At 48.1% G+C, this 12,587-nt stretch overlaps 1 protein-coding gene across 2 annotated transcripts in view; it reads right to left on the bottom strand.

The window, feature by feature from the left end:
• LOC141054217 (aldehyde oxidase-like) overlaps positions 1 to 12,587 on the bottom strand; it is a 234,811-nt gene that overhangs the window by 117,658 nt on the left and 104,566 nt on the right. For both annotated transcript variants that reach the window (XM_073551447.1, XM_073551448.1), the window contains one exon: positions 11,408 to 11,504. In XM_073551447.1, the coding sequence (XP_073407548.1) occupies positions 11,408 to 11,504 (97 nt within the window). The remainder of the gene's footprint in view (positions 1 to 11,407; positions 11,505 to 12,587) is intronic.

The following is a 12,587-nucleotide window of genomic DNA, read 5'->3' as shown; positions in this document are numbered from 1 at the left end:
TAGCTACTTCAGATTTAAACATTCTCTGATTTGGCCTCTGTCTCCACTCTGTCTCTAGTATCTCCCCTGATCTCCATCACCGCCAGTTCCTGCTCACAGTTGCCGTCCACGCATTCCACACTTGTTCCTGTGTTCCTGGTGTTCTGTTACGTGAGCAGATCCCCCAATGTGTGTCCGGCACTGTCTCCTGCGCTGTCCACCTTCCCACTACAAGTGGTGGGAATGTGGACAGAGCAGGAGACAGTGGCAGACACACATCAGGGGATCTGCTGACATTACAGAACCCCAGTAACACAGGAACACGTGTGGATTGGGCAGACGGCTACTGTACGCATAAACTGGCGGTGTTGGTGGTCACGTGAAATCCTGGAAACAGAGTGGAGACACCGGGTTCCAGCACTGTCAGTGCCTGCAGTTTAGGTGACTCCTATGTGGGCTGCGGGAACTGGCACTGAAGGCTGGATCCGTAGTGCCAATGGGACATGGACCCCCTGTAGGACTGTGGGTTTCGGTAACTGCGGCCGGCTGGCTACTTTGCTTTGGATGGGTACCTTCTGCTACCCACCCGGGTTCAAGCACTGTCAGCTGGTTCTCGCCAGAGCCTTTGGCCTAGGTGCCTCCATCTCGGTATTCGAGGTCCAGCACCGTCAGCTGGTCCTTGGTAGTGCTTTTAAGCACAGGTACCTTCTGCTTAGTAACCGTGATCCAGTACCGTCAGTTGGTCCTCGGTAGTGCCATTGGCTCTTGTTCCTTCTGCTACCCATTCGGGTTCCAGCACTGTCAGCTGGTTCTCGCCAGAGCCTTTGGCCTAGGTGCCTCCATCTCGGTATCCGAGGTCCAGCACCGTAAGCTGGTCCTTGGTAGTGCTTTTTAGCACAGGTACCTTCTGCTTAGTAACCGTGGTCCAGCACCGTCAGTTGGTCCTCGGTAGTGCTATTGGCTCTTGTTACTTCTGCTACCCATCCGGGTGCCAGCACTGTCAGCTGGTTCTCGCCAGAGCCTTTGGCCTAGGTGACTCCATCTCAGTATCCGAGGTCCAGCACCGTCAGCTGGTCCTAGGTAGTGCTTTTTAGCACAGGTACCTTCTGCTTAGTAACCGTGGTCCAGCACCGTCAGTTGGTCCTCGGTAGTGCCATTGGCTCTTGTTCCTTCTGCTACCCATCCGGGTGCCAGCACTGTCAGCTGGTTCTCACCAGAGCCTTTGGCCTAGGTGCCTCCATCTCGGTATCCGAAGTCCAGCACCGTCAGCTGGTCCTTGGTAGTGCTTTTTAGCACAGGTACCTTCTGCTTAGTAACCGTGATCCAGCACCGTCAGTTGGTCCTCGGTAGTGCCATTGGCTCTTGTTCCTTCTGCTACCCATCCGGGTTCCAGCACTGTCTGCTGGTTCTCGCCAGAGCCTTTGGCCTAGGTGCCTCCATCTCGGTATCCGAGGTCCAGCAATGTCAGCTGGTCCTTGGTAGTGGTTTCTAGCACAGGTACCTCCTGCATAGTAACCAGGGTCCAGCACCGTCAGCTGTTCCTCTGTAGTGCCATTGGCTATTGTTCCTTCTGCTGCCACTAGGGGATCCAGTACTGTCAGCTGGTTCTCGCCAGTTTCTCAGCCTTCTTGTACCTTCTGCTACATTTCCAAGATCAAGCTTTTTATAATCTTTTATTTTTATATAGCGCTAACATATTCTGCAGCGCTTTACAGTTTTGCACATATTTTCATCACTGTCCCTGATGGGGCTCACAATCTAAATTCCCTATCAGTATGTTTTTGGAGTGTGGGAGGAAACCGGAGTGCCCGGAGGAAACCCACGCAAACACGGGGAGAACATACAAACTCCTTGCAGATGTTGTCCTTGGTGGATTGTCTTTGGTAATCCTTATTGATCTCCATGACGACGACCCTGAAGACCACACCAAAGACGACCAGAAATATGACCCTAAATAATAAGACCAAGAGGACAAAGAACATGAAGACAACCACCAAGATACAGAACAAAAGACAGAAGAACAAGAAGCAAAAGAAGCAAAAGCAGAAGAACAGAAAGCAGAAGAACATTAAGCATAAGACAAAAAATCAGCATAGAAAAAATCAAAATTATAAGCAGAAGACGACTAAGCAGTAAATGGGGGTGAGTCCGTTCCTCCTCGTGGTGCCCCTGGAAAATGCCTGCTGCTGCAGGCCAAACTGAACGCGGACAAATCCTGTTGTAAATCTTTTGTGACAGGCAGAACGTAAGTTGTAATCTTATAACTTTTATAGATAAGTACTACAGGAATGCCTGTCACCATAAGAAAATGAAGAAAAAGAAGAATAGGAAGAAGATGAAGAAATAGCATATGAAAATTAATAATAGCTGAATAAGAAGAATATGAAGAATGGAAAAAAAAAATTAATGGGAAGAAGGTGAAGAAGATGAATAAGGTGAAGAAAAAGTTGATGAAAAAATGCTACTGCTGCGGATCATGAAGGAGAAAGTGTGGGAGAAGTACAAAAGAAGGTGAAGAGCATGGAAGTTGTGAAACATACATATCTGACAAAATATAAAAAAGTTAACATAGTCAATATCTTTTTAACTCCAAACGTCTTGAAAAAAAAAAATTGGAATTAATGCTATGCCATGTGGTTTGAATAAACCACTATGCCTTTAATGTCTCCTCCACCTCCCACAATATATTCTACATGATTCTTATTTGTTTTCAATTACGTAGAATTAGCCAACAAGGAAATAAAGGGTTTTTTTAAATTCTGATACCAGAAGTCCCATTGACTTGAATGGGACTTCCGGTATCGGAATCGGCGATATCCAATATTTTTTTCGTATCGGGCGATACCATCCAATACGATATTTTTGGGTATCGAACGGTATCGCTCAACACTAGTCACGAGAAAACAATGTCAGAATCACCGGGATCCATGGAAGCGTTTCAGAGTTATTACCTCATAAAGGGACAGTGGTCAGAATTGTAAAAATTAGACCGGTCATGAACGTGCAAACCACCATTGGGGCTTAAGGGGTTAATGTACATTCTGCACCCCATCTTGACTAAAAAAACAGAAATGAAGAAATGTTTGCAAATTTATTAAAAAAGAAAAACTGAAATATCACATGGTCATAAGTATTCAGACCTTTAGCTCAGACACTCATATTTAAGTCACATGCTGTCCATTTCCTTGTGATCCTCCTTGAGATGGTTGTACTCCTTCATTGGAGTCCAGCTGTGTTTAATAAAACTGATAGGACTTGATTTGTAAAGGCACACACCTGTCTATATAAAAGCTCACAGTACATGTCACATCAAATGACAATCATGAGGTGAAATGAACTACATACTGCTTATTTTTAATATTAAAAATTATTTATTTATCTTTTTTTTTTTGCACTCATTTTTATTTGCCTTTGTTTATTATGGTGCTTAACCTTAATGTACAGTCCTGTATTCTAGAGTACATTCCTCTTGTTATATATTTTGGACTCAGGCTTGTTGCTAATATTTGCTTCAGAGAAACTGATCCAGTATTGCACACCGATGTAAGGGGGTAAGATATAATGTCTTTCATGCTTCCCTTCCCTCTGATTGTCTTCAGGTTCTTGATGTTTGCAGATGTGTTTTATGATAATTGCCTGCGGTACTGCTACATGTATAACTATGTATTACCGCTCATTGCTTATGGTATTGCCACTTGAATGTGTTACCATTATATAGAAAACTGTAATATCTTGTCTTGTATTCTTTTATTATAGTATTGCATATATATTATGTGTCCTTTGTACATGTACAGTCAGGGAAAGTTAGTGTATCCTTCTTGGGACATTAGAGGAGGGCACTTTTAGTATATAGTTCCCCCATAGACCAGATGTAATTATGTTGCGAGCCACTAGATGGGGGGATACTAGTGGGGCCTGATAGGATGTTCATAGAGGGTTAATTGTAGGAGGGGCTGCTGAGAGTTAAGGTTAGTGATGAAGAGTGGTTTAGTGAGAAGGGGCCAGGGTGCCCAAGTGTCCACATGGGCTATAGGCCCGGGCTATAGGCCAGGACTGCTCGGCAGTCACGTAACGTTAAGTCATTATAGCCCACATTACCCACGGCCACTGCATGTCTTAGTAGTGGGTCAGAACAGGAAAAGGAAGATGTTGCGTCTTACTGCCTGGGCCAGTGCTTTTAGGTCTATAGTTGGCTGGACTAAGGAGGTGAAAGGAGTTGGAGCTTCAATGAGATTGGTGCAGACAGGCCAGATGCTTCACCAGGGGCCACCAAACGTAGTGATTGATGAATTCGTGTCTGGGGTGAAACAGGCTGAAGGAAATGTCATTATATTGAGGTCAGGCCAGGAAGGAACTGGGAAGCAATCTAGGACAGTCCGGTCCGGGCGTCTACTGCACAGAAGTGGCAACAAACAAGGGCAAGATGAGGAAGCAAGCAAATGTCATAATGTACCAACTGTGGATGTAACGTGCCAAATCCTAAACAAAGAAAGTGTTAAAGTTGTCTCGGACTGTGTCTCCATTGATGGGGGTCACCTAGAAGAGGGACCGTTATGGCCTGGAAAGTGCCCGGGTGAAGATAGATCTAGAGATGCAGGTATGCTAAGGAGAAGAGTGTTACGGACGGCGGAATGCACTAAATAATAAATAATAGAAAGTGCGTTCGCCGCCCGGGGTCCACCGTTCTGAGGTGTTACACTGCTGCTATGTAATGGCTGACGCACAATATGGCGATATTGCGCACACGGGTTGAACGTCACCCGGAGTGCGCTGGGTGGACTCTGTTAATTCACAGAGACGCCAAGGCGTTAAACACAAATGCTGAGCCTGTTAACTCACAGGTCTCAGCGGAATGCACGCACGGTATATGGTCACAGGACTCGGGCCCAAGACACAGGGTCAGCGTCCTTCTAGACCTACCGTGCATACGGCGTCGCAACCGCGGACGCCAGTAAGTACTGCTGACTGCAGCGTGGCGACAGACACTGCCGCAAGACGACAATGCCCGGTAGCAGGCACACTGTCGGACGCTAGTACCGTGGAAGATATGCACTGTGGCCTGTAGCTTGCCACTGACTGGCGCTGACTCTATCACTAGTTCCCTATCCACACACGTAACATCAGAGGGAGGGGAATCTTAATGAGCCATTTGCAAATCCATGCATCCGTCATCATTCACACAGGTAGCAACTAGAGTCTATACTAGCGCATGGCCGCTCGGCCATGCGAACCTTTTATAGCCAGGACCTTCCGGAAGCTTCCAGATCCCTGAGATGGACCAATCAGATCTGGAGAAGGACCTGTGCATGTGACTCCCGATCTCCAATGGGAGATCATCTCGTGAGCATGCTCGGTGGAGCGACGGAAGGACTTAGCCTCTGGCGCGGCTTGCTGCTGAGCAGCCTGCATTGCTATTGCTGGCCCAGAGGTGGCAGCAACAACCTGACCTACAGAGCTGGTCTGAGCAGAGCGTAGGAATGATGGAACTGCTAATCAGGCTCCTCTGCGGTTGATGGAGAATGGGAGACCACTGAATGTGAGGCTCTGGATCCCTGCTGTGCAATTGCAGGAACCCGACGCCTAACATTACCCCCCTCCTAGGGCCCCCTCCCCTCTGAACCTCGCTACGCTCAAATGTCGCGATAAGGGGCGTGGATGTTCTCCACTGGTTCCCAGGTCCGGGCCTCTGGACCATGACCTTTCCAACCCACCAAAAATAATTTTTGCCACGCACAACCTGCGTCCCACAATGGCGTTGACCTCAAACTCGTCCGAAAACCAGTCTGATGTCCCGTCAGATGACTCGGAAAACCGGGACATGTGAAGTCTCCCTTCAACCTTAATTACTACAGTGGGGAAAAAAAGTATTTAGTCAGTCAGCAATAGTGCAAGTTCCACCACTTAAAAAGATGAGAGGCGTCTGTAATTTACAGAGAAACAGCCCCAAAGCATGATGTTTCCACCACCATGCTTTACAGTAGGTATGGTGTTTGATGGATGCAACTCAGTATTCTTTTTCCTCCAAACACGACAAGTTGTGTTTCTACCAAACAGTTCCAGTTTGGTTTCATCAGACCATAGGACATTCTCCCAAAACTCCTCTGGATCATCCAAATGCTCTCCAGCAAACTTCAGACGGGCCCGGACATGTACAGGCTTAAGCAGTGGGACATGTCTGGCACTGCAGGATCTGAGTCCATGGTGGCGTAGTGTGTTACTTATGGTAGGCCTTGTTACATTGGTCCCAGCTCTGTGCAGTTCATTCACTAGGTCCCCCCGCGTGGTTCTGGGATTTTTGCTCACCGTTCTTGTGATCATTCTGACCCCACGGGGTGGGATTTTGCGTGGAGCACCAGATCGAGGGAGATTATCAATGGTCTTGTATGTCTTCCATTTTCTAATTATTGCTCCCACAGTTGATTTCTTCACTCCAAGCTGGTTGGCTATTGCAGATTCAGTCTTCCCAGCCTGGTGCAGGGCTACAATTTTGTTTCTGGTGTCCTTTTACAGCTCTTTGGTCTTCACCATAGTGGAGTTTGGAGTCAGACTGTTTGAGGGTGTGCACAGGTGTCTTTTTATACTGATAACAAGTTTAAACAGGTGCCATTACTACAGATAATGAGTGGAGGAAAGAGGAGACTCTTAAAGAAGAAGTTACAGGTCTGTGAGAGCCAGAAATCTTGATTGCTTGTTTCTGACCAAATACTTATTTTCCACCATAATATGCAAATAAAATGAAAAAAAAACAGACAATGTGATTTTCTGGATTTTTTTTTCTCAGTTTGTCTCCCATAGTTGAGGTCTACCTATGATGTAAATTACAGACGCCTCTCATCTTTTTAAGTGGTGGAACTTGCACTATTGCTGACTGACTAAATACTTTTTTTCCCCACTGTATGTTACTATGTTAGGTTTGAGAAGGGTCACGTGGAAGACATCATAGATGGCCAAGTGTGGTGGAAGAGCCAGACGGTAGACCACTGAGCTGATCCGCTCGAGGATTTTGACGGGACCAATGTATCACGGCGCGAAGTTGGTGGACTCGGCCCGCAGCCTGATATTTCGGGCAGAAAGCCACACCAAGTCGCCAGGGGCAAAAGTTGGAGCGGGGCGCCGATGTCTGTCGGCGGATGCCCTCATTCTCTCCTTAGAGGCTCGAATGGCAACCTGGGTGCGATCCCAAATGTCGCGAGCCTCCACTGCCCAGTCTACCACCCAGGAATCAGTGGAAGACACTGGCATCGGGACGGGAACACGTGGATGCTGGCCGTAATTAAGAAGGAACGGAGTCTGACCAGTGGAATCAGCCACTGCATTATTCAGGGCAAATTCGGCCCATGGTAGTAAGGATGCCCAGTCATCCTGCCTGGCAGAGACAAAATGTCGCAGGTACGTGACCAGAGTTTGGTTGGCTCTCTCAACCAACCCGTTCGTCTCGGGATGATAGGCGGAGGACAAGTTTAGCTCGATACTGAGTAGACTGCAGAGCTCCCTCCAAAACCGAGACACAAATTGGGGACCTCAGTCACTAACTATTTTGTCCGGCATACCGTGCAAACGAAATACATGCTTTATGAACAGTGCAGCGAGACCTCGAGCGGAAGGCAGCCGCGCGAGTGGCACCAGATGCACCATTTTAGAAAAATGGTCGGTGACCACCCAGATGACAGTGCTGCCACCGGACTTGGGCAGGCCGACCACAAAATCCATGCAGGCCATCTCCCAGGGTCTGTCTGCCACTGGCAGGGGATACAGTAACCCAGCCGGCCTCTGCCTAGAGGACCTGTTCCGAGCACAAGAGACGCATGCCTGAATGTATTCTTTCGTGTCCCGAGCCATGTGCGGCCACCAATAAAACCTTGCCAGGAGTTCTGTGGTCAGCTTATTGCCAAAGTGCCCACCTACCCTGCACGCGTGTGCCCACGTGAGAACCTCCGGCCACAGGCGAGGAGGGACAAAGGTCTTGCCCAGCGGCACTGACTCGAGAGCAGCCGGGGCCATGGTCCTCAGACTCTCAGTGGGGACGATTAGCCGAGGCTCAGCCTCCTCCTCCGCCAAGACCACCGAGCGAGAGAGGGCATCAGCATGGACGTTTGTCTCACCGGACAGATAGTGCAAGGTGAAGCGGAAGCGGGAGAAGAAGAGCGACCACTTAGCTTGATGAGAGTTCAAGCACTGGGCCGTTTGTAAATAGACCAAGTTTTTATGGTCAGTGTACACCTGAAAGGGGAACCGGGCTCCCTCCAGGAGATGTCTCCACTCGGAAAAGGCCAATTTCATTGCCAGCAACTCCCTGTCCCCAATGGAGTAGTTTTTCTCCACCGGTGAGAAGGTCTTAGAGAAGAAGAAGCAGAGGTGCTTCCGACCTTGAGCATCCTTCTGGAAAAGGACTGCTCCTGCACCGACGCATGAGGCATCCACCTCTAGGATAAAAGGTTTATCCACATCGGGACGGTGTAGAATAGGAGTGCCAGCAAAATGGTTTTTCAGAGACGAGAAGGCCATGGAGACCTGTTCTGACCAAACCTTGGGATTAGCTCCTTTTTTGGTGAGGGCCACCAAAGGAGCTACCAGTGTGGAGAAGTGGGGAATGAACTGGCGGTAGTAATTAACAAACCCCAAAAAGCGCTGCACCGCTTTAAGAGAATGGGGCTTCTGCCAGTCCATTACCGCCTGCAGTTTGGCAGGATCCATAGCCAACTCCTGGGCCGAGATGATATAACCCAGGAATGGCAAGGACTCCTGCTCAAATTGGCACTTCGCCAACTTGGCGAAGAGAGAATTTGCCCGCAAACGGTCAAAGACCTTGCAGACGTCTCTCCGGTGAGTGGCCAAATCTGGAGAAAAGATGAGGATGTCATTCAGATAGACCACCACCGAGGTGGAGAGCATATCATGAAAGACGTTGTTTAGAAAGTCTTAGAAGACAGCAGGCGCATTACAGAAGCCGAAGGGCATGACCAGGTACTCATAGTGGCCATCCCTGGTATTAAAGGCTGTCTTCCACTCATCTCCTTTACGTATGCGGATCAGGTTGTACGCCCCCCGTAGATCCAACTTAGTGAAGATCCAGGCCCCTCGCAACCTGTCAAACAACTCAGAGATCAAAGGAAGAGGGTATTTGGTTTTTTTACTGTAATGGCATTGAGACCTCTGTAGTCAATGCAGCTCTCCACTCTTCTTCTGCACGAAGAAGAACCCTGCACCAGCTGGCGACATTGACTTTCTGATAAAACCTCTTGCCAGGTTCTCCTGGATATATTGTGACATGGCCTCCGTCTCCGGGAGAGATAGAGGATACACGCGGCCTCTAGGAGGTTCCGCGCCTGGCAAAAGGTCTATCGGACAGTCGTAAGGACGGTGCGGCGGAAGCGTCTCTGCTGATTTTTTGGAAAAGACATCCGCGTACTGCTGGTAGTGTCTGAGAAGCGCGGAGAGATCCGCGAGCACTTCCATGGAAGCTACTTGAACGCTGCCCCTCATGCACCTTCCCTCACAGTCCTTGCTCCAACCCAGTATACTCCCCGAAGACCACTCTATATGAGGGGAGTGGCAATGGAGCCACGTAACTCCGAGAAGCACCTGGTCAATGCCCTCTGGCATAATGAGCAGGGACAACGTCTCGTGGTGAGATGGTGGGATTGAGAGTCCAAGGGGTGCTGTCTGGTGGGTAATCTGGGATGGTAAGGCCGAACCGTTGACCACCCTGATGGTCACGGGGTGGGGCAGTAGCACCAGCGGTTTTGCTTGCTTTTGGGCGAAGGCCGAGGACATGAAGTTTCCTTCTGCTCCGGAGTCCACCATGACCTCTACCTCCCAGGTGGAAGCACCGCTATCTAACGTCCCTCAGAATACCGGTTTGGGGGAGAAAGGTTTCATATCAGATAGACCCCCCTACTACCACTGTACATGATTGTTTTTTCAACCACTGCGGACACTTGTTAGCCGGGTGACCAGACTGTTGACACTGGTAACAGCGTGTGGAGCTTCGCACCGGGCTCGACTTGGGACCGGTGCAAGACACCTCCATGGGTTCAAGAGGTTCAGAGAAGGTGGGAGGCAACCTAACCTTCTGTCTGGATTGAGCTCGCTCTAGCCCGCGCTCAGTATAACACAGATCAATGCGGGTGGAGATAGCAATCAGCTCCTCCAGTTACCGGAACCTCCCTGGTAGCTAGAGCATCTTTGACATGCTCTGCCAAACCCCTCCAGAACACAGGGACGAGTGTCTTATCAGGCCACTTCAGCTTGGAAGCTCACAGGTCCCAGCGGAATGCATGCACGGTATATGGTCACAGGACTCGGGCTCAAGACACAGGGTCAGCGTCCTTCTAGACCTACCGTGCATACGGCGTCGCAACCGCGGACGCCAGTAAGTACTGCTGACTGCCTTTCAGACAATGTGATTCTGGATAATGGAATAATCTGTATTTAAGGGCATGTGGGAGAAAATGTGGTGGACTTGGTCAAGCTAGGTCTCCTTCACACGTCTTGATGATTCGTGTAGATTAAAAACCAATACTGGTGAGATCTGTGGCCCTTTTTCGTGTGCCATCTGTATGTATGTATGTGACATCCGTGTGTCTGTGTTTCACACCCATGTGCTGTCTGTGTGACACATACCGGCGCCTGGGAAGAAGCAGTACAGTTCGCACTGATCCCAGGCACCAGCCGCTGACGGCAGTGCTCATCATTGTCACTTGGTGTCCCTGAGATCAGCGCAACCAGGCAACAATGATGCCGTTGTATTCAGCAGGGAGCCCATGCCATTTTTAAAAAAATGTAATTCTTTATTTTTGACAGGAGGGACACAGCAGGTGCTGAATACAACTCCCATCATTGTCACCTGGTTGCACTGATTTCAGGGAGACCCAGCAACAATGATGAAAGCTCAGCAACCGGCGCCTGGGATCAGCGAGAACTGTACCACTTCTTCCCAGGTGCCGGTACCTGTCACGCTGATGAAACATGGCTGTCATCAGTGTGCATGTGGGCAGAATATTTATTTTGCTTTTGTGTTGTATGTTTTTTTTGCGCAAAATAAATATGAGCTTTGTTTGAAACCGGCTGAGCGATGAACTTCTATGAAGGCAAGAATATCCACATCCCAACACCCGTAGATAACGGTTCCTCTGCAAAAGGGATTTTACTGTACTTGCAAATACATTTTCTTTATCATTGCTATAAAGACTAGTTTATTCTGCATCAGCACTCAGGTTTGGTCAGTACTTCTAAAGCATAGAAAGCTGATTTTACTAAAGCATAGAAAGCTGATAATAAAATCTGTCAGTGATCTAAATGACAGATTTACAATACACTTACATTTACAATACATATACCTGCCTGATGCTTTATCTCAGGAGACTCATTGCTAAACAGAAGTTGCACAGTACAGAAGCTACTGTATTAATGGTGTCAAAGGCCTTACCTTCATGCACATGATCAGCTGTCTGAAATGCTTCTTCCACGTTTCCCATCTCCAATTGTCTTTTTGGTTGATAGAATGAATTGTTATTAATGGCTTCCTGCATTAAAAAAAAAATAAAAAAAAGTACCTCTATAAATAGAACATCTACAGCTAAATTTGAACTAACAAGCTATATACTATGTTTAAAGGGTTGTTCCCTACTCGGACAACCCCTTCGGAATGCCTATGTTTCATCCAGTAAAATAACAGCACATATTTTACTGGATGAAAATGCTGACGTCATTCCAGCGGTGGCAGCACTCACTCTTCCGAAGCTTGCATAACATTGTTATGTCAAGTGATCCATGTGGCCAATCAGTGCTCGTTTCACTCTCCTCGCCTTCGGACAAATCAAGACATCTAGAGACAATGCCCTATCATGTCTTCCGGATGTCAATTACATCCGTAAGAGAGGAGAATGAAGCCAGTGATGAGTGGCTGCAGGGATAGCGACAGCTTTGAGAGAGCGAGGGTTGGCACTGCTGGGTGAGTATATATATCTAATATATAAAGCTCAATGTGTGTGTGTATGTATGTGTCTGTGTGTCCGGGATTGGCATCTGCACCGTCGCAGCTACAGCCACAAAATTTTGCAGTCACACGTCTGGACCCCGACAGCGGCATAGGTTATGTTGTGAGGCGAAATTTTAACCCCGCGCGTTCCAATTCACCAAACAATTTTGCCTATTATTCTTATCATTTCTATGGTGTCATCGTCCTTCTGTAAAGCTGGAAATAGCACAATTTATTACCGTGCCAACACAGACCACCCTCTGACACAGACTGCAGGGGGAGCTGTTATGAATGGGTCGCCGAGGAAAAAAAACAACACAAGCCAAGTCTCAGAAAACCAGAGAGGTTGGTAACTATGCAGACTGCAGATCCCTGATTCTAACCACGCAACTAGCAGCAGTCGTGGAGCGTTCCTACTTTGGTCCTAGACGCCTCGTCACAACCGGAGAGCTAAATAAGCCTAAAGCAGGAAAAGAGGAAAACTAACTGCCCCAGAGCAGACCCCAAAGGAAAGACAGCCCCCCACATGTATTGACGGTGAAACAAGATGAAAACACATACAAAGGCAGGAAAATAGGCTGAGCAAACGATGGGGCCAAACTAACTAGAAAGGACAGGAAAGGATAGA

The sequence above is a fragment of the Dendrobates tinctorius genome, unplaced genomic scaffold (genome assembly GCF_039654945.1).
Source record: "Dendrobates tinctorius isolate UK_male_01 unplaced genomic scaffold, ASM3965494v1 ptg000177l, whole genome shotgun sequence".
In the NCBI taxonomy this organism is placed as follows: domain Eukaryota; kingdom Metazoa; phylum Chordata; class Amphibia; order Anura; family Dendrobatidae; genus Dendrobates; species Dendrobates tinctorius.
This window is presented reverse-complemented; position numbering and strand designations above follow the sequence as displayed.